This window comes from Melanostigma gelatinosum (assembly GCF_949748355.1).
Source record: "Melanostigma gelatinosum genome assembly, chromosome: 12".
NCBI lineage: Eukaryota > Metazoa > Chordata > Actinopteri > Perciformes > Zoarcidae > Melanostigma > Melanostigma gelatinosum.
Window position 1 is genome coordinate 4,094,869 of NC_136645.1, and position 20,357 is coordinate 4,115,225.

Below are 20,357 nucleotides of genomic sequence, written 5' to 3' on the forward strand. Positions count from 1 at the left end.
GTCTGGAAACTGAGCTGTTTTGAAAAAACACATGTAGAATTTCTTTTATGCAGAAAAACGACATATTGATCCTGAATCACACAACAGTAAAAGGCTACGGAGTCCAGCAACGGTTGTGATTATTTGTTGACCATGTCCAAGAAATTGCCAGACACACTTCAGGTGGGGTTTGGACACTCGTGGCATCATCCGGTGAGGTTAAACACTCACGCGATAGCTTCCCCTCAGTGAATTACACAATAACATCGGCAGACACGCGACTGTACACACACTCAGACTAACAAACACACAGTTACAGCATCACCGTCTGTGTGAGAGGGAAGTTGGTGTGTTTGTTCGAGGCTGTTCAGTCGACAATTCACTTCTCTTTGTCAGCTTTCTATTGTGACACTCCAGCTGAGGCCCCTTCAGCTCCACTCCTCTCCCCGCTCTTCTTAACAAACCATTCATCCATTATTTATTCCTGTGTTTGGCTGGTGGTCGCTGCCAACAGCAAACTGCCATTGAGCCTCTTCTAACCTGATAAAGCAATGTGACGAATAACGAGGAGGAAGCAGCATGTGGCACGGCAAAGGAAACGGGGCGAACTTGTTTTCATGTCAGTTGGTCATCAGTTTGATTCTTTGTCTGTCAGTAGTATAGGAATCATAAACCGTGTATAAGAAGTGGACGTAGTGGACTGCCGTTTTGAAGCCTGGAAGTGATGCCTCCCAATTGTTTCTTTTGGTAAATCAACAATCCAAAACTGGAACCAGTGAAAATGGACTCAAACTACTGATTGTCAAACTCTGTGCACATATTTGATAAAATAATCCCTCATTTGCATATTTAAACATATCATTTTAGAAAACAAATGCTAATTGTCTTGGTGTTAGAAATCAAATAGGAAGTTTAATGATGGTGTCATTTAGTCAAAATATTTCCCCCAGTCACCTGTAGTTCAATAAATATCAGGCTGCACAAGTTCTAACTCGTGTTCTGTGTCTACAACACCTGATTTAAATAGCAGTTGAGGAGATTGGCACGTTTAAATAAGGCATAAACTCTCCACAGTTTGTCGACACATACCTGTCTGCCGCCCTCATTTTGGTGTTTCTAGTTATTCTAATGAGACATCTGCTGAGGGAAAAGGTGAAATCTATTCCTGTAATCACGTGAGATCATCAAACATGTGAAAATATCAATATCTCACATGAACTGCTGCTGGAATGCAGCTAACAAGAAAGTGAGGGAGATGTCAATCAAGCCCAGTCTGGACACGCCCACACAGTCCTGTAAAGCAGTCCAATCAGCCGACATAAGTGGAAATACTCGTGCAGGCATGCCATGGACGTTCCCAGGGGATGCCGATTTGCTTCGTCTGGAAAAACTTAAGATTGTGATATGTAGTCTGGCTTCCTGAGGGCATGTAGGTGATTCTTATTGCAGCCTTGCCAGCCAGAACATGAGTGCTACAAGGAACATTTGTACACCCATACCTTGTGACTGTGGTATACTGCCTCTACAGGCTGTCGCCTCACTGAGACGTTGCATTTCTCCACTCGCGCAGGTATTTATTTAACCGCCGAGAGCATCATTGTTGGATCATACCTCTGAACAAAAAGTTGTTTTGTTGAGGCAACACAGAGAAACAGCATGTAATTGTAGGATTATTGTGTATAAACATTTTGTTTTGGTGTTAAATTATAAAACCTAAACATAATAAAGCGGGAAAAGACAGCGACTGCACATATTTTATACATGTTTTATGAAATTCCCCTCCCTTGTGTCATCCCTTCCTTCTCTCTCCGACGGGTTCTTGGTGCACCGTCTCCCCCCACCTGTCCCCACAGTCCACATTGTGAATCAGCTCGCTGCAGAAGCCCTCTCTCGCTTTAGCCTGTCAGATTGAGGCTTTACTCTGGCTGGCTAGGGGACCCCTTCCGCCTCCCTCTGCAAGCACCGGGTTAGACTCATATCATGTTTCAAGCCATTACCAGCAAAGCCGAGCCCCGGGAAGGCAATGAGAGGAGAGCGGTCACGGAATGGAAAGGAGAGGGCCGGAGGAACGGCCATCCATCACTCTCTGCCCCCGCTTGTCCTCTCGCTGCCACTCCACTGAAACACTCACCAATAAGGCCGGGATGGAGACAGAAGCCTGCCACGCCCAAGCGGGGGTCGGCGAAGCCAGACACAGGAGGGAGCCGACAGGGATGGAGAGATGAGAAGAGGGACAGCAAGGGAACAACTCGAGTGGATTTTTATGTCATTAGAGCCCGGTGTGACAGCTTCATCTCCCCCAGCAACAGGCAAAGAGAAAAACAAATATGGGATGTGGGAGGGTGTTGGTGGAGCAGGCAGGCAAAAGAGGAGGAGGGAGCGATCCCACGATTGAAAATAGAACTCCAACAATGTCAAGTTGAATGTTGTACATGTATGGCTCAAGAAAGGCAACTACTGCAGCATGGTGTGATTTGCCAAAATGTAATTTTTGCCATTAAATTGAAGTCTGTAGCTTAGTCACTCCAGGCAGTGACAGCACCTACAGAAACGGAGCCGTTCATGGTGACAGGAACACACAGCTGTGCATTAGCGAGACATGATGAAGCAAAATCACCCTTCACATTCTTCCCTCTCAAATGTAAAGTCAGCTCACATCCATACCACCTGTTGTTGTAATTAAATCCCACTTCCTGCAGGCAAGTTGACAATGTACTCTTGTAAAAACGCTGTACATACTGTAGTATTTTAGACAGTTCGAGTCCGTTGCTAAATTGCCTTCGACATATCTTGACGGAATTTGTAGAGGCAGGTTGTTAATTGGTCCTGTTCCTCAATGAAACAATCAGGTTAAACAATGGCTTTGGGCACGTGGAGCATTCATCTCCTTCAGGGGTGGAGCTTAGCTCTCGTTGTCTGGCCCAAAAAATGATGGTCGACCTAAAAACAGTGCAAAGGCAAAGAATGACTCTCGTGCTTGTGCAGCCTGATCTCATGGGACGGCGTATAAATAGCAGCACTTTAAACGGCTATTCTTAAAATACATATGTAAACAACGTGGAAGATATTCATAAAGTATCATCATTTTAAAGGGTGTCACGAACATTACTAACTTCAAACTTTCTCAACAACACTTCAGGACACGGATAGAAGTCTCGTACACGGGATTTACACACCAGGGTTTAACACACTATACCTGTACAGCCTGCAGGTAAGACACTCTTTCTAAAACAGACAGTCAGGAAGAAAGACATTTACGTATATATTTAATTCATCTTGCAACGCTTATAAATTGCTTGGAATTCACGTCAATGAGCTTGTCTTCCTGACTGCAGGACCGTGACTTCACCAGGACTCATTGTAGCGCTGCTTATGATCCACTGGGGGCTTAGAAACAGTCGATATCTGACGGAGAGACGTCCCTTTTTGCAAGTGAATGGAAAAGCTTTCAAAACTACAAACTAAAAACCGTACAGGGATGTCTGTTCTGCTCTCTTCATGCATTGGACACACCTGTAAACCAGAGCTGTGTCTTTCACTGCTGCGAAGTAAATGTAGTCAATGGCGTTGGACTGAGTTGAAGTGGGTTTTGGTCTTATCAAAACAGCAGAGAGCTAAAACATACAACCAATAAGGTGGCAACGAATCCTGCGGGGATGAAAGACAAATATTAGCTTTGCTTCTCCTCATGCCCCGCAAGCTGATGCCCAAAACTGGAAGGTTGGCGATGGAGAGCAAATATTAGAACACGCCCTGAAGTAGGACGCCTCTTTAATGTCCTCGTACTTACGTATCCCTCACAGGAAGCCGTCTCTCATATGGACCGGTGTATCCCCATCATTTACAGCAACCTCGTTGTTTATTTATGCAGAGCCACAAAGGTCTCAATGCAATGTATTGCTCTTTCCCGCTTTTGTCGCAAAGGAGTAGTAACTGCCACAGCTGGACGAGGCCTCGCATGCAAGCCGTACATCAACACAGATGCTGCCCAAAATCCCCCAAGTGATCCTCTCTGGTGCCAAATAGGACGTGGAAGAGTGATTGAGAGGAGGGGGGAGTGTGTGGGGGGGGGGGGGGGTTGATCCAGCAAGTTAAAGTCTCAGCAAGAGAGAGACGAGAGCAGGAGGAGAATGAGCGGAGGGAGAAAAAAAAGCATTTCTGTAAAGGTTAATGTGTGTTTGGATGTTGGTTGCCGGAGGATATCTGGCACTAATGATTGTGAGAGGAAAGTTCCAGAAGCAAGATGGAATTTTCCCTTATTTCCAATGCCAGAGGAGGTAAGGAGGCAAGTTGGAAATGAAGGAATGAGCGATGGCTGGACAGAACGGGGAGGAAGAAAGAGGGGGAGATTTTCAGACAGCTCTCGCTATATTTAGCAGATTTGACTGAACTGTTGCTACATTCTGCACACAATATATTAAGTCTTCAACAGTGGACACAGAGCCTGACTCTGTCTTTTGCCCATACATCTCTGCCTCTCGCCATTTTATTTGTATGAATAGGAATTGTATTTAGCCAATGTAAGTTTGTCTTCCTTTACTGAGTTCATTATATTCACAGCCATCTGAATGAAGGGCTCGCCATCTTAGAACACTGAAGCCGTACAGGAAATGCACTTGTGCACTGTTCTTTAAGTCAGAGACACGTCGTGGTAAATATTGCGGAATAGGATCTGCTCTTAAAGAATACATACTGCATACTGTGTGTGCTTCTGCCGGAGCTCAGCAGGTAAAAAGGTTAGTTAAGGTCGTGTGTAGAACATTTACAACTCAGGTTTCATATTTCAATCTAAAATGGGTAGCCAGCTCACATATCACGATGCAGTGTGTTAACACAATGGGGAACCATAATGGTTGGAAAGGGTGTGTGGTGAATAAGGAGAGGCTCAAAGGACTAATGTGGGAAACGTACCACGCAGGCTCGCCGCAAAAATGCAATTTTGCTGCGGTCAGGAAGCGTGTTTGTGTTTGAGGTGGAAACAAATTCTTTGTATCATTGGTCAACATGTCAGAGGAGTCACAGGACTACGGATCGGTTGCAGAAATTGTCTCCGATAGGTAAACTTTCCTCTACATCCCCGACCGCACTTCCCTGCATACTTCCCTGCACAATCATTCCTCAGACGGTGCATGGCGTATCGCTGTAGGCCGCACTACGCCAGTGCTCTGGTGTGTTTTCAAAAGACAAAATAAAAAAAAACCACTGCTTTGACACTAAGCTGCACTATGAAAAGTGTAAGACTGCTTTGGATTGGTAAGTCATTGCACAGGGATCAAGATGAAGCAGATTGAAGGTCCACAGTGTCACCGACAAGGAAGTGGAAAGCCTTTTGTAACTGTAGAATGGTCGCACGTCTCCTGGTTTTTCATCTGAGAGGGAGGCTTAATGGTGAGTTTTGATGTTGTAACTTAGAGGATGAGAAAGGAGGGGCAAGAGGGAGAGAGATGGAGCGAGGCAGAGAGAGAACAAGGTCAGTACAGTGAAGTCACATTAATCCCATTGAAGCGCTGTTCAGGAGGTTAATGGTCTCTCCGTGCAGTGTGACGTGCGCATAAGTGAGCCGGCAGGAGTTTGAAGATCATAATACTGGATCAGACCTGACTTTTCTGACACTCGATCCGTATGATGTTTCGTTTGCTTTACTTATTTAAGACGAGATGTAATATTTGCTGCGATCCCTCACACACGCACACTTCAAAGCGGTGTGCTTGAATGCCGGCTACTGAATGAGACACCAAGACCAGGGCAGACAGCACATGTAGCCATTATGTTTCTCTCCAAATGTGGAATTCTGAACTGAAAGGACAATATTACATGATTAAGCGAGCTCCAGTGATCTATCATGGCACTCATCTAAGATATTAAGGTATTTGTGTGTGTGTGCTTTTCTGTTGACTGAAAACTTTTGTCTTCTCTGATGCACATGTACAATGTGTTATTTCTATCAGAGGGAGATAAATGGAATGAATCGGATGATACTCTCAATACTGCCATGTTTTAGGGAATACAATGTTATATAACTCAGGCTATGAGTGATTAATGAAAAAAAAAACCCTGCTAAAAACCTTCAGAATATCGATAGAAATTAAACTGAAAATTGGTGTATGTGCGACAGAAGTGGAGATTTCCGGCTATCAAGATATGTATTGTAAAATTATGAATTAATAATACAGGACGACACCACAGATTAATTACATTGAGACAATACTTTTTTGTGTTTCCATCTAAATGTGTATTTCGGATGTTTTCTCTCCACTTGTCTGTAAGGAGATGTTATGGAAGCAAATAGCCCAACACCTCCAAATTGACCAGAGCATCAAAAAAATGTATTTATTTTGCCTTTAGTATCTCCCATTAAGACAAAATAAGGAAATATGCACAGAACAATAATGCACACCTTCTATTCTCTACAACAGGGAGAGGGTTATATATATATACATATATATATATATATATATGTATATATATATATATATATATATATATATATATAAATAAATAAAGAGAAGGATGTTACACTCTTATGTTGTACATAATATATTGTTATTGAATCCTGATGCTTCTTCACTGTTGACGTTTTGAGGCAAGGGAGGTGCCACTGCTCAAGAACACTTCTTTTGCTGATTCCACAAATAAAAAAGACATCATTTTGTATCCACTACTGGATATTATTTTAGTGGAAATTGCATTGCTATTGAAGGGATATCAACTGGCGATACAATAACAAAATGCAAACGTATTAATCAGATTGTGGATATTCTAATGCAGGGCATATAACAGTGGTGGTTAAATGTTTTTATACGGGAGTGAAATAGGAAAGTATGCGATAACTAAACTCTGCAGCGGCTTCAAATGATCATTCTCTGCCTCTTCCTTTACTCAACATCCCCTCTAGCCCAACCAGCACATCGCACCCTGTTTAGGATGAGTGACTTGCGCTGAGATAATTATCATCCGATCTAATTGCAGCTGAGTTGACACTTCGCATGTGGTTCGTTATTTGAAGTGGGAGGCCGACTCCGTGTCCCTGCGTCCCCACTGACAGCTCCTGCCTGTCCATCTTCCTCTGTGGTCCTCTCAGGGCGGCGAGCCAGGAGCGTGACGCCCCAGCTGTCTGTGTGTGGGATGCCGTGCATGTGTGTGTGTGCAAATGGTTTTGGATGTGTTGCAGTTAGTGTGTGTGTGTGTGTGTTTGTGATTTGTGAAACGGAGAGAAGACATGACCGGGAGCGAGAGTGGGCGTTGGACATCAGTCACTGCTGACAAGTGGCGGATGAAGTGTAGACGGCTCATGACTCTGACGTGTTCATCTCCGCCTCTGAACTAGACGCCTCAATCGGCTTTCAACTGGATAAAAATGGTAATGTTTTCATACGACAACACAAACACCCTTAATAATAACAATAATAATAATAATGATGACGATCAAAAGGTTACAGAGTTTTGCATCAAACCACTGGAGCGCTGCACTGCTTCAGGCAGTGCGCTGAACTTACTGTGCCATTCATGCATCGCTATCGGTGGATCATACATCAGCTGACTTATTTATACAGGTGTACAGAGCAGGTTCATGGGTAGCACAACATTTCGGGCCAAAAGAAGCACAGTGCCATACATTGTGGGGCTAATGTGATCTCATCACTGGTCATGTTTTGGGAAGCAGCCCTGGGCATTGATATCGACGCGCATTTGCATAGTATCTTGTTGCATAAGGTACGTGGGTGATAAGGCAAAACTGTCTACTGTCACCATTCTGTTTGGCGATAGAGTGGGAAATACAAACGATCACTTCATTACTGTGTCTGACTGAACTGCAGTTTTTTTTACCGCTGCTTGATCCGTTTCCCGTTATGGGTGCTCTACTTTCCTCCCACAGTCAGAACATGCAGATTAGCTGAACAGTGAAGTGTAAACTGCCTGTCTGAATGTGTTTTTTTTTTTACTTCTGAGCTGCCTAGTGTGTGCCCTGCCTCTCGCTGAGTCCATGCTGGGATATGCATGAGCCCCCTGCAACCCAGCGCAGGAAAAAAGTTAATCTCGAAAAAAGGATGGATTGATGTACTTTCAGGTTTACTCTCCTCTCTGTTCCTACGGTTTCCTTTTATTAACACACAGCGCTGTCACACATCGTCTAATACAGTCCTCAAATTCGTCTTCATTTACTTGACACGTACAGAAATGTATGCCTACTTTAGCAACACTGTGTGTGTGTGTGTGTGTGTGTGTGTGCTTATGCTACAAACATCCGGCTGGCACCAGTTTTTTGTTTGCAGATCTGTTGCAAACAAAGAACTGATGTGTCAATCCTCCCAATAAAAAAAAGCAGAAAAGCTTACTCGAGTGTATAGAATCATACCGACCACAACTGTACCCGCGAGTGGGAAACCACAAATACGAATGGCAAGGATGAGCAAATAAACTGAGTTTTGTCAGCTTTTCAAAGACACAAAGTGAACCATACTGTCCAGTCGTAATGTATTACATTTTGTTTTGCCAGTGGATTGTACGGGGTCTGAGCTGTGACCTGAGGGAGATCACAGAGATTTTTTTTTTTTTAAAGCATGAACTGCCATCTGGCGTTACACACAAAAGCCCTGTTCTGACAGCACTGCTTTCTGCAGGATAGGCCGGGTCATTTGAGTGGGTCACAGATGCACACAATGAAAATGAATCCTTCCTCTTGCGGTCACACACAAACTCTGAGCAAATAAGAGAATGAGTCATTTGTGATTTTTTTGATTTCAATGAAACTCAAGGTTGATATAAGATAATGTAGAATTGTTTTTTGTGTTATTATTGCACATATTTAGGGTTAGGGCTGACGTTTAGAGCATAGAAATGTATTTCCTTTGTAAAACTGATCAAAAAGAGCTTTGGAAAACAACACGGGAGTAAAGAACTGCATGCCACACGCTTACATTGTCCGACTTATGTTGGATGTACTCGGTACTGTGACAAACAGACGACTATCCCTGACTTAGATGTGCCACCGCTGCAGCTAGCAGTTCAGTTGCTAACAAGCAAACCATATTGTATCAGACTGCGCTTGCCACCTTGCAAACAGCTGACACTGCTAACCCCCTGAGCCCAATTCTACAAACAGCATTAGAACCTCGCCATCCATCACCCGCCACCAAATCAACTCTAGCTGGGTGTAATGTAAATGTAAATGAACTGAGTGGGCAGAGAGGAGAAGATGGAGGCAGAGTGAAGAGAGAGTTTAGCGTTGCTAGATGGATGAGTGGGGCTTGTTTCCTTTTTTCCTTCATCTTGACCAGTGGAAAGGTTTCCTCCAGATAATTCTCCTCATTTCCCCCCAATGCATTTCTTCTTCCCTATTATTCCACTTTCACCTCCCCTCTCCTCCATTTTTGTGTCCGTTCATTCCCTCCTCGCCTTTTACACTTTGCTCAAACCTCACAATTCCATCTGCTTCTTGTCCTCCTTCATTGCTTTGAGGACGATTGTACGATGCTTTTTTTTTCATCTCCTTTAGTCCCTCCAAATCCTGAGCTCAGGAGAGAGGAAGCAAGGGAGTCCACCTGTCATCCGTAGAGCTGTGTCTCAAAAACATTTTAAGACAGGCAGACCACCAGTTTACCAGGCTCATCAGAGGAAGTCTCTCTGAGGCAGCCGCCAGGAGAGTTTTAGGGTCAGAGAGAAAAAAGCAAGAGACCAAAAAAAAGCGATGAAGAACATTAGAACATTTGTGCGAAAACGATTATCTGATTGACAGAAAACGAATTAACTCGGATTTTGATAAATGTTGAAGTAATTTCTCACACAAAGATGACAAATATTTAGTTCCAGCTTGTGGAAATGTGAAAATTAGCTCCTTTATTATCTCTGTAAATTGAATTTATTCGTGAACTGTTTGTTGTCGGCCAAAACAAATTTGTCCCCAATGGGCTCAGGACTTCGCGATAGGCTTTTTGTCTTTCAGCATTTCATAGAACTAAAGATGAATCGATTAAAACCAAAACATTACTGACAGTTCCATAATCGTCTTAATTTCCAACCAAAAAAGACAGGGATGAGTGAAACACGTTGACAGAATAATGAACACTGAGCTCTCTACTGACACTGTCTAGACAAACACGCACAAACACATGCTCCATGTCAGGCTCCCAAAGAGAAATGATGGAACCATCTGCCCCAAGGACAGAGCTTTAGAGGACCCACACGTTTGTGTGTGTGATTGAGGTGTGTTTCCCTTCAAGGTGAAATCGACCTTCTGGAAAGCGTCCTGTTTCCTCTGGAAAACCTCCCGTGTGGTAACATAATGAGCAATGTGCGGTTTAACAGCTCCGATTTCCTGGAAAGAAATAGCCTCCTTCATCTTTAGACTCACATTATAGGCCTCCAATTGCTGTTACTTAGCATAATAAGATACAGCCGAATGGCAGCATCCCCAAACCAAACATAGGAAATCATGTTTCACTGAGCTTAACACAAAAAATCCTCCCTAATTGCAATAGTTTTCCAAATAAAACCATCTTCCACTGACACTGAAGTCTCCGTCTTGACCGTCTCCTCTGTGCTTCTTTGTTCTGTTTCCTCCAGCTCTGTCAGCTCCAAGGCCTCCACCAGAAAAGCGAGCTCCACGCAGCCTCCCAGAGAGAAGCTGGCAACAACCTTTGAAGCTAAAAATAACCGCCGCAAAATGCAGCGAGCTCGGGGATAATCAGAACCCACGCCCAGATGCTGGCCCGCTCGCTCGCCTGCTAAACTGCTGAGCGGCAAAAGAACCAGGATACAATCACATCGGGAACGATGTATCTTACATCTCTTACAGGGCAGCGGATGACTGAGGTGGCTCATATGCTGTGCTTGAAAAATGCGTTGAACTTATTGAGTTGCCAGGCGCTGACACACCCATATACAGAGAGTCATTATCTATGACAAAGAGAGAGGGAGGATCTCTCTCTCTCTGGTACTGAAGATACAATGAATGGCCAGGAAAACAAATTCGTTAGATTAGCTCGAGGTTGCTCTTCAGTCATTTCAAAAGATCATTTACACGAACAATAGTGCACTGAGTCACTGGTAGAATATTTCAAATCCTTTACTTAAAGGTGCTGCATTCAAAATTCAGAGCTATTGCCTCCGCATGGCTCTCAACATGGCGACGGCTGAGCTAGTTGTTCGCTGCTAACAATACCCTCGTCCTTTAAGTTGCTCTTCTTCTGTTGCAGTTTGGACAAAATGTGTTTTGCAGGGACACGGATGTCATTTTGAACAAAACTCTGGCACCTGCATTATTAAATTGCACTTGCCATCCATTACCACCAGTAACCACCAATATTGCCAAACCAACCAGGATGGATATTTTTCAGGATTATAACTTTAAAGTAATATACAGGAAATGTACTTGAGTAAGACAAATAAAAAAGCATACCCGTTGCAAAGAATGGTCCTTTTGAGAGTGCTGTGTTTTTATTCATTCATTCATACTGATGCATTAACCACCTTTTACTGCTGTACCTGGTTGTGCATCATTTTCACTGTTCATGAACTCATAATACAAGGCAGTGAGAGACATGAGGTGTGAGAGAAGGGGGAGAGGGGGAGGGGGGGGTGGTCGGGTAGAGGAAGAAAGAATTCAATCAAACGGCTCAGCCATTGAAAGGAACGATATCGGACATGAGCCGGTTCAGGCCTGAATTGTTGGGCTCCCTGCTCGCTCTGTGTACACTGAGGTTAAATAATCACTGTCTCAGCATTTTATCTTGGCTAATAGCATTGCTCACTGCCAGGTGCCAGCAGCATAATAAGCAGAAGGCTTTTCCACAGACCAATGCATCACAGGTGAATATGCTGTGCTTGAAGCGTAGAACTCGGAGAGGTCAAACTGTGTCACTTGGCTCATATCACCTAAAGTGGATGTCTACATATGTCAGTTGACAAGTTGTGCATCGTATATTATAAAATCTGTGTTTCTAATGGACAAATACAAATACATGGACAGAGAAGGGTTCTAAATGAGATTCAAACTATACAAAATATAGCAGGGGTATTCAGTTAACATTCCAAAAGGTCCGGGACATTAAAATAATTCCCAAGCCTCGTAGTAACAGCGTCTCTGTGTAGTCAACAACTGTCAAATCAAATAAAGAATATATCAATTATATTTTAACAATTTCTATTCTCAGTTTTCAAATTGAACTGAATGGATTATAAATAATACATAGAAATGCATAAATCAATGTTCTCTAAAGTAAAATAATAGGCTCCATCTAAAAGAAAAGTACACAAAAAAGAACTTGCATCTTAAAAGAAAGTGCTTGATTTTAGAAAAATTAATGAAAATGAAAGAGTGTGGCTGGAGTTAACTGTTTTCTTCTCTTTTGTTGACTCCATTTCACATCATAATGGTCTCAGTCAACTTTAATAATCTCTACACATCTTAACATCTTTCCCTCAGTTCAGACTGGAGTGGGTATGTTTGCTCAAACGATTTACGTTTGGTCTCGTAGTGGCGTTTCACATTGGTGCTTTTAATAATGGCCACGGTATCTGAACACATGAGACGGAGTGGTTTTGTAGCGTCAGCAGGAAGAATGAACAATCGGTCCGTTGTTTGTTAAAAGCTCTGTTTTCGCGCTCCACTTTTCTCTTGTTGGAGCACGCCATGTGAAAGAGTTTCACCGACTCACTTACTCCTCCCACCGCCCCATCTCTCCTCGGTCTGTGTGTAAATCTCGCTCGACTCGCGATGCATTTTGGAATACACATATTGGATTGGCTGAATAGCGTCACGTGAGATGAGTTACACCGCATGCAATTGGTCGGTGTATTTCCTGGACTGCTGAACGAGTGCCGTAAAGACTAGAAAAGCTGCGCAGGTTAAAATAGAAGCGCTCCGCCAAATGTATAATTCTCAATTATCCATCAGTTATATGTCCGGGTCCGGAAAGGTCAGCGGTTGGGTCCGTGGTCCACCTATTAGTGACCCCTGCAATAGAGTATGGTATGGTACATTCTCCAAATTCCAAATGATGGTTCACGGTAGTTTGTGCTTTCTTTTTGTTATTTGCCAAAAAACGTTTGGAAACTTACTCCCTTCTTGCCTACCTTTTCTGCTGACGGTGTCGCAATTTCCTTGACATCAAACGTTGCTTGTCGGAAAATGTAAACGCACGTCATTTCAAGCACCAGAATAAAAGACCAATGTTATTTTTTTTCTGGTGCAACCACAGGTCAGCTGGGTTGCTGGAGTTTCCTGCCCCCACTTGTCCCGGCCCACACTCCTCCTCTGAAATAACTACAGCGAAACAAGATGCAACACTAGCTGTTGGCCATGGTTGAACTCATAGGAGTCTGATATTTATTTGCTGACTTGTGTTAAACGGTTTGCTGCTGTAGGCCAGCTGACAGATTCAATAAGAGAGTGAGCCAAAGGTGGGGTGTGAGAGAAAGGGCTGTAGATTATTGCCTCTTTGGAAACCTCTCTTATTTAATAACCCACAGAGATCAATATGTGTTTCTTATATATGCTCCCTGATGTGTCATAACATTTGGAAACAAAAAACTAGGCTTAAAGCTCAATCTACATCCCGTGTTATGGAATCTTTCTGAGTGAAGACAAACTATATTTTTATGGATAAGTTACTGCTCAAATAAATAAATAGTGGTCCCGTGCAGTATATTTAACCACCCTGCTTTTTTTATTTTCTAGTAAAAGGTCAGAACGTTTAGCCGTAGCAGTCTTCATTGTCTTTCATCAGAAAACCTCATTTCCCATGAGCTTAGAGATTGGGGACATCAGACCAGTTAGCTAGCAGGTGGCAGCCTCCTCTGGAGAGTCGACGCAGGGCAGGTGAGTCCCTGAAACGGAATTAACTCGGCTTACATCTCGTAGGCTGCTACCTCCCTCCACACTGGCTCCCACGAAATGGAGCAAGCCTCATCTAATCAAGGCAGCTGAAGCCTGAATTCATGATTAAAAGCCCCTCTGAAGTTAGCGGCAGCATTTAACCACTTTGTACTTCATCATCGTCATCTGGACCGGGATGCTCAGGAGGGAAGGGAGAACAGTAAAAGGGAGAACAGTAAATTAAAAGGAGAGAGGCAGATGGAGAATTTCAACCTTGGCAGTCATGAAGCAATTTTTCTGAAAGGTTTTAAAAAATAACACCTTTGGACTTTCTCTTCTGCCACCAAAAAGATTTCAGCCAGCGTGGGGAATGCAGACGCCCTGAACACCTCCACTCACTGAACAAGTATGCGTTTACGGGGAATTGCTCAGCATGGGATAATTCGTCAAAAATTCGGCCATCTTTAATTATTTACACTTTCCGCTGAACATGTTTCTCTTTCGCATCATGAATATTTCATCCATCTTCCCTCTGCAAGACATTTTATCAGAATGAATCAAAGTGACGTAACGCTTTATTCTCACAGCATCTTCCCCGAATTAAAATTCTCATCAGGGCGGCATTTTTGATGCATTCAGTTAGTGGTCAGTCACAGCAGTATTCTATTTCATCTTTCAAACTGCATAGGCTGCAATTGGTTGCTTTTGACCGGGGTCACCCAGAACCCCAATACATCAGTATTCAAAATCTCTAATTCAAACTGAAACAGAAAACAATAATATGAAGTCAATATGTAACAAATGACAGAATAAAGCACCTGTGAGATATGACAAAGAGTTTACCTCGGGGCTCAGCAGGGACCCCTGTGTGTATGATAGGGTTAATGTGAATTACATAATCATGGATTTATAGACTTTACTCAGGGTCAGTGACCCCTCCCTACCTGCCACTTTACAGAGATACAATCCCAGTTCTATCTTCAGAAAATATCTCACAGTTCTATAGAGCACAACACAATATTCACACGAAGGATATCATGTGCCACATTTGAAATGTGTCATATTCCAGCCACCATTTCTTTGACACATTGCTTCCCCCTACAGCTCAAATTTTGTCCCATAAAGCTCTTTCGGCTTTCAAGAAGCAATCAGACTTGACGGTTGGGGCTGATTTCAGCTCTCAATCACACAAGAGGTCACAGCTGGGTCATGTACATATAGACATCTACTGCTGTACACACACTTCACATCAGTGTGTACATGTATGTCAGCATGTGCATGGGTAGAGTTCCCTGTCACACACACGTACAGAAACCCCATTGGGAACTGGTTAAGCAGCTCACAGAGAACTAATCCAAGTGCAAAGAACATGGACTCTACAATCTTGTTTAAAAACCTAAAAGCTCTCCCTTATGACATGATTAGTGCAATCATGTACACTGATGCCCTCAGTGTTGGCCAGGCGAGGCGGTGATGAAAGCCAAAGGGATTTTTTGGGGGGTATTTGCTTAATTGATGAATTGAAAAATCAAAACTAAGAATAAACAGGTAAGCTTTCAAGCCACATATCCAATGATAAGTTTCATATTAACTTCAATTGTAATAATTTTTATTTATGATTTTGCTGTGGAAATTCTGTAGATGGGTACAAAAATACAAAACATTGCCCCCATCAGGTTTCACAACATCTGTTTGTCTTTGTTCCAGTTGTAAAGATTGGGAGTTCATCACTGTTTCGACTAACCATTGAAACCACTGTATTCTTCCCTCCAGCCATCTTGTGCTGAGGTGATTGGATGGAAAGGTCCGAGACTGACTTCTGGTGTCGGTAGTTTGTTAATGGATACAAGGGACTCACAAGGTCTATTGAGATACACAACGTGCTGTACCAAACATTTTTTATCCCAGATGCTTCCTTTGGATCAGGGCACTTTGCTGACATCAGCCCCAAATCATCCTGGCTTTCAGCAGATTTTTAGCTATGTACTGATCATGAAGAATAATATCCTCATAAAGAGTTTTGGCTGAAGCAGAGAACACATTTATGCCCATAAAGTCGACAAAACATGTATTTATGTACAGCAAAACTATAGAAAATCAGTATGGCAGTCAGTATAATAGTTTATGCTTCGCCTGATACATTTTTACAAGCATTTTGCCACGAGTAATTCAAAGTGAAGTTTGGTTAAAGTGCATGCATAATATGCCATAAATACTGAGAGAAGAAATAGTTCCCTATGCTAAACAAAAAGCAGCAGTAAGCGCTACTTGATTGTGTGTGATTGTGTTGTTAATATAAAGTATGTGTGGAGAATTTTCATCTCAGGCGGCCTTGAAGGATCCTGAAACACAGCTAAAACATTCTCTGAAACATTTCACCTCAGCATCATTTAATGACAAAAGCATCCCGCCACAGACCATCAGAACAATCCTTCAGCAGGCAGGCGGCTTGTGATGTAGAGTGTGTGTGACTGATAGGTGCGCTAATGTAATTCTGTTGCTTCCACTGTCATGGTGATGGGCTGCTAATCTGGATTTAGGTTTCAGGGCCACTGTCTGACTGAAACCTAATCCTACTGAGTGACTCAGCATGGAGACAAAGACCAAAGACCACCCGCACCAGAGCAACTTCTGAAGCACGGACCCGGAAATCATGTCAAAATCTACAATCGCAGACCGGAATCTACCGACAATATAGGTTTTCTATATGTTTTTATTGGGGACATATACAACAAATACAGTCCCAGTGCCTTATCATCACTGAATAAACCTCTGTAGGAGTCTATTCATCACTACTCTGACTCATCTGGTATTATTTACGAACATTTAATAATGTCCTTTTTTATGATTCCTCTGCATGCATATGATCTATTTCATTACCAGTTATAATTTTAGAGTCCCTCTCATTATAGAAGCAATGTAAAAATGTTGTCATCCAAATTGCAGCATTTTACAAAGAAGTAATTCAAGTAGTTAATTATACGAACACTCAGGAACCTTCACATATTTCCATTTCAGTTTATAAGCGGCGTTACTGCATTCCCCATCATAACTTGTAATCTCAAGAGGGGTGAAGAATAAGGGCACACATCAGATTTTCAGTTCCCTTGATCCAACTGATATTTTCGCTGAGGCATCACTCGACATTCTGCCCTGCAGTGCAGAGGTCACTTGGCTCCTTATAATGGTATCAACTCTCCCAGATCTCCTCCTCATTCTGCAGCGTATTGCATGGGGACAGCTAACTGTAAGGTCCAAAAGATTTAGAAACGTCAATCATGTTTTCAAAGTGGCATTTGCGTCGGGGGTAAGACGTCTCAACTATGATATCTTCCTACAGTTGTCAGATCTTGACTTTTTCACAGCTAGACAAGCTAGAATGTCACCAAAGCTACACTACACCAGGGGTGCTCGAGGTAAAAGTGCCATCCATTGTCTTCACAGAGAATAAGAGATGACTCGCATAAGAGTACACCCAAAGCTGATGGCTTTGAAGAGGTTGAGTCAGTTAAGAAATATTTATTATTTACAACAGTGAAGAAAACCAACATGTGGAACCAGCTTTTCAACTGTATCGATGAGTGAGAACACCAAAACCCAGTGTGAGATACAAATCTGTGTCCATCTCTGTTATGTGATCCACAAAGACAGGGACAGCATCAACAGGAGCTCACAGATGGCCTACTATACTTAAATTAATAAAATGTTCTCCTTTTCTGAGAACACCGGCAATTCAGTAATACTGCACAACACATTCATACATAATGGGATAGTTTTTGTAAAAATAATGGCCTTTTCAAATCAAAGCAGCATGTGGGTGGTAGGATAGAGGGGGTGGCAGGGTGAAGGGTGTTTAGGATTATCGAATGAGTCGGCCATTCTGTAGTGGCAGAACTTTCCCGGGCGAGCTGGAGGAGTGACATTTGCCCTTGGATATCTATCAGCTTATTGGTTTTCATGAGCATTTGCTGGAGATATTACATTCTTTTTTTATGGTTAATTAATTAATGAAAGGATGATGATGGATGGCCCCCATTTTTTCTCCTGGTAATGAAATGATACACAATTTCCCCCTGTTTCTAACTATCCGAGGGAACATTCCCTGGTCTCTGGTGTAATCGGGGGACACTTTCATTATCGCGGACACAAAAGAAGCAGCCACACCTTTGCAGTGAAGCAGACGAGCCACAGCACACGGAATGGGGTGATTTAGTTTATCAATGATTTAATATATAGCTGCCATCATGTAATTATGAATAATTTGATACATGGCGGCCATTGTGTGTATCATACATTGCAACAGACTTTGTGATGAGAGAATAGCAACAATACTCGAGTTAAAATCCCATTTAACATACAGTAGATGCATGTACGTAATCGAATTGGTCCAGACCTTGACATTAAGTGGTGTAATATCATGGCAATGTGATTTTAATTGTTAAGTTAAATTACACCATTTTGGGAGCAGAGAGATTTATCATGGCGGAAGCTGTGGGTATACAGTGTGTGTGTGTGTGTGTGTGTGTGTGTGTGTGTGTGTGTGTGTGTGTGTGTGTGTGTGTGTGTGTGTGTGTGTGTGTGTGTCATTGATCGTCGCGAGAAAATCCCTGCGGCACCAATCGATAGCATGTGTGCACCATAACTTGAGTCAAGGACAGAGACGGTGAAAAAGTAGAAGATCATCAATGTCCATTAACAAATGGATTGGAACACTTTTCAAGTCTCAGTTAGCTTTTTAGTTTCACAAGACAACCAAAACGACACGTCGATACTCAAACCTCAAAGCTTGGCGGTTGCAGCGAGTAAAAAAAACAAGTTAGTTTACATACGAGTGCAGTTCCACATCTTATTGTTTTAACTTGATGTTCATTCTATCTCTATAAAGTAATCTCTGAGGCTTTGCAACAATCCTTTTTGTGATGCCAACATCAACAACGAGCTTAGACACTTAATGTTTGAAGCCAAAGTTGTAGCCTCCTGTGTAATCCTAACGTACCAAAGAAACAGATCAACCATCCACAGTAGAAAGATTGATTATTAATTCCTGCCATAGTTCTGATTGCCTTATTTTACCAATGCTATGGATAACTCGGGACTGTCGTATATTAAATATCCCAAATAGGTTGGTGGTCCATGTTAATTGCAAGCCAAAAAGTCTCAACAAAGCTGTAACATTTCTGGTTGTCAGAAGTTCAAATATCAGTTTTGATGATAAAGAGCCAACCAATGGACAAACATGTGACACACACACACACACACACACACACATGGAATGGCATTCGTGAGTTTGCCAAGAAATCTGTTCAACCAAGCCAACTCACGACAACTCAATTCAAAGACCAAAGATGTTGTCCTTCTCCATTGATGTTTCAAGCCAGAAAACACAACCGCACTTTACGTTCGGAATGTATAAAGTAAGTGGCAAGCCTTTACTGATGCAAGTGACTCACGTGTTTTGCGGTGGCCGTGCGTACGGGTGGTGACCGTGGTGGAGACCGCCTCAGTGGTAGTGTGCTCCAGGGTCCACATCTGCGTAGAGTCATGGAGCACCGTTGGGTTGGACGGTGAGGGGCTAGATGTTGCTGTTCCAATTATGAAGGTTGTCCTTTGCGCTGCAGTGGTTGTAGTAAAAGCCGAGGGTCCGCGTCCATTCCGATTTAGAGGATTCCGTGGGGTTACTTGGCTACCCGAGGCTCCACCCCCTCGAGGGTTTATAGTCGTGGTCGTAGCAGTGGAACGAGTTCTACCTTTCGCAATAGTTACAGTTCTAGGTGTGGGCTTCCCGCCATCAACTGTAGGAGTAGTTGTCGTGGTGGTAGTATCGGGACTTTTGGGAATCCCGCTTGGCTTGGAGAGGAAGATAGGATCCTGGCCTATTCGATTAGCATCCACCAGGTCTGTTGGCACGTAATCCCGCACTGTACCAACAACAATCCATTTCAGCAACATCAGGCTCAATCCAAGGCCAATAAAGCCGATAAGTAAGGGGACCACACACAGCCATGTCTGCTGGCGAGGCCAGACCGCACAGCGAAGGGGACCCTGATCCTGGGCCTGGCCCTCAACGTGGCCCCCTGAAGCCCCTGAAGCCTCAGGTTCCTCCAGGATCACCGCCCCGGAAACAGCTGCTCCAGAACACTCGCTCATCCTTCCCTGCCGTCCTTTATGGCTCATTGAGGGTTAACCCTGTGATAAGCATCGGCAGCACATGCCGGAAAGGTTCCCAACAATGCCGGACAGTGAGAAGAGACAAGGGACAAATGGACACAAAAGGACCTCACAGGAATTGGACACTTATTAACACGTACAAAAATATGTAATCCGAGGATAAAGAGAAGGGGGGGGGGTGCAGGAGATACATGCAGACACACAAGCACGCACACTCACACTCAGAGACACCAGTGAGAAATGGGAGAGCTTGCGTAGACTGATGATCGCCCGATTAGTCCGCGTTTAGTCCTGCCCAACTCTCGATGTCCAAACGTGAACTTCAAAAACGTTCACAGCAGGATAAGCCAGGGGAGAAGAAGTAGAAGAAAGGACAGGAGGGAGAGGTGGGTGA

At 43.2% G+C, this 20,357-nt stretch overlaps 1 protein-coding gene across 1 annotated transcript in view; it reads right to left on the bottom strand.

The window, feature by feature from the left end:
• nrg3a (neuregulin 3a) overlaps positions 1 to 19,969 on the bottom strand; it is a gene marked incomplete at both ends in the record, with an annotated part of 261,760 nt that extends 241,791 nt beyond the window's left edge. Inside the window, one exon of the mRNA XM_079279940.1 lies at positions 19,246 to 19,969. Coding sequence (XP_079136066.1) covers positions 19,246 to 19,969 — 724 coding nt within the window. The remainder of the gene's footprint in view (positions 1 to 19,245) is intronic.
• Between the last annotated feature and the right edge of the window lie 388 nt (positions 19,970 to 20,357).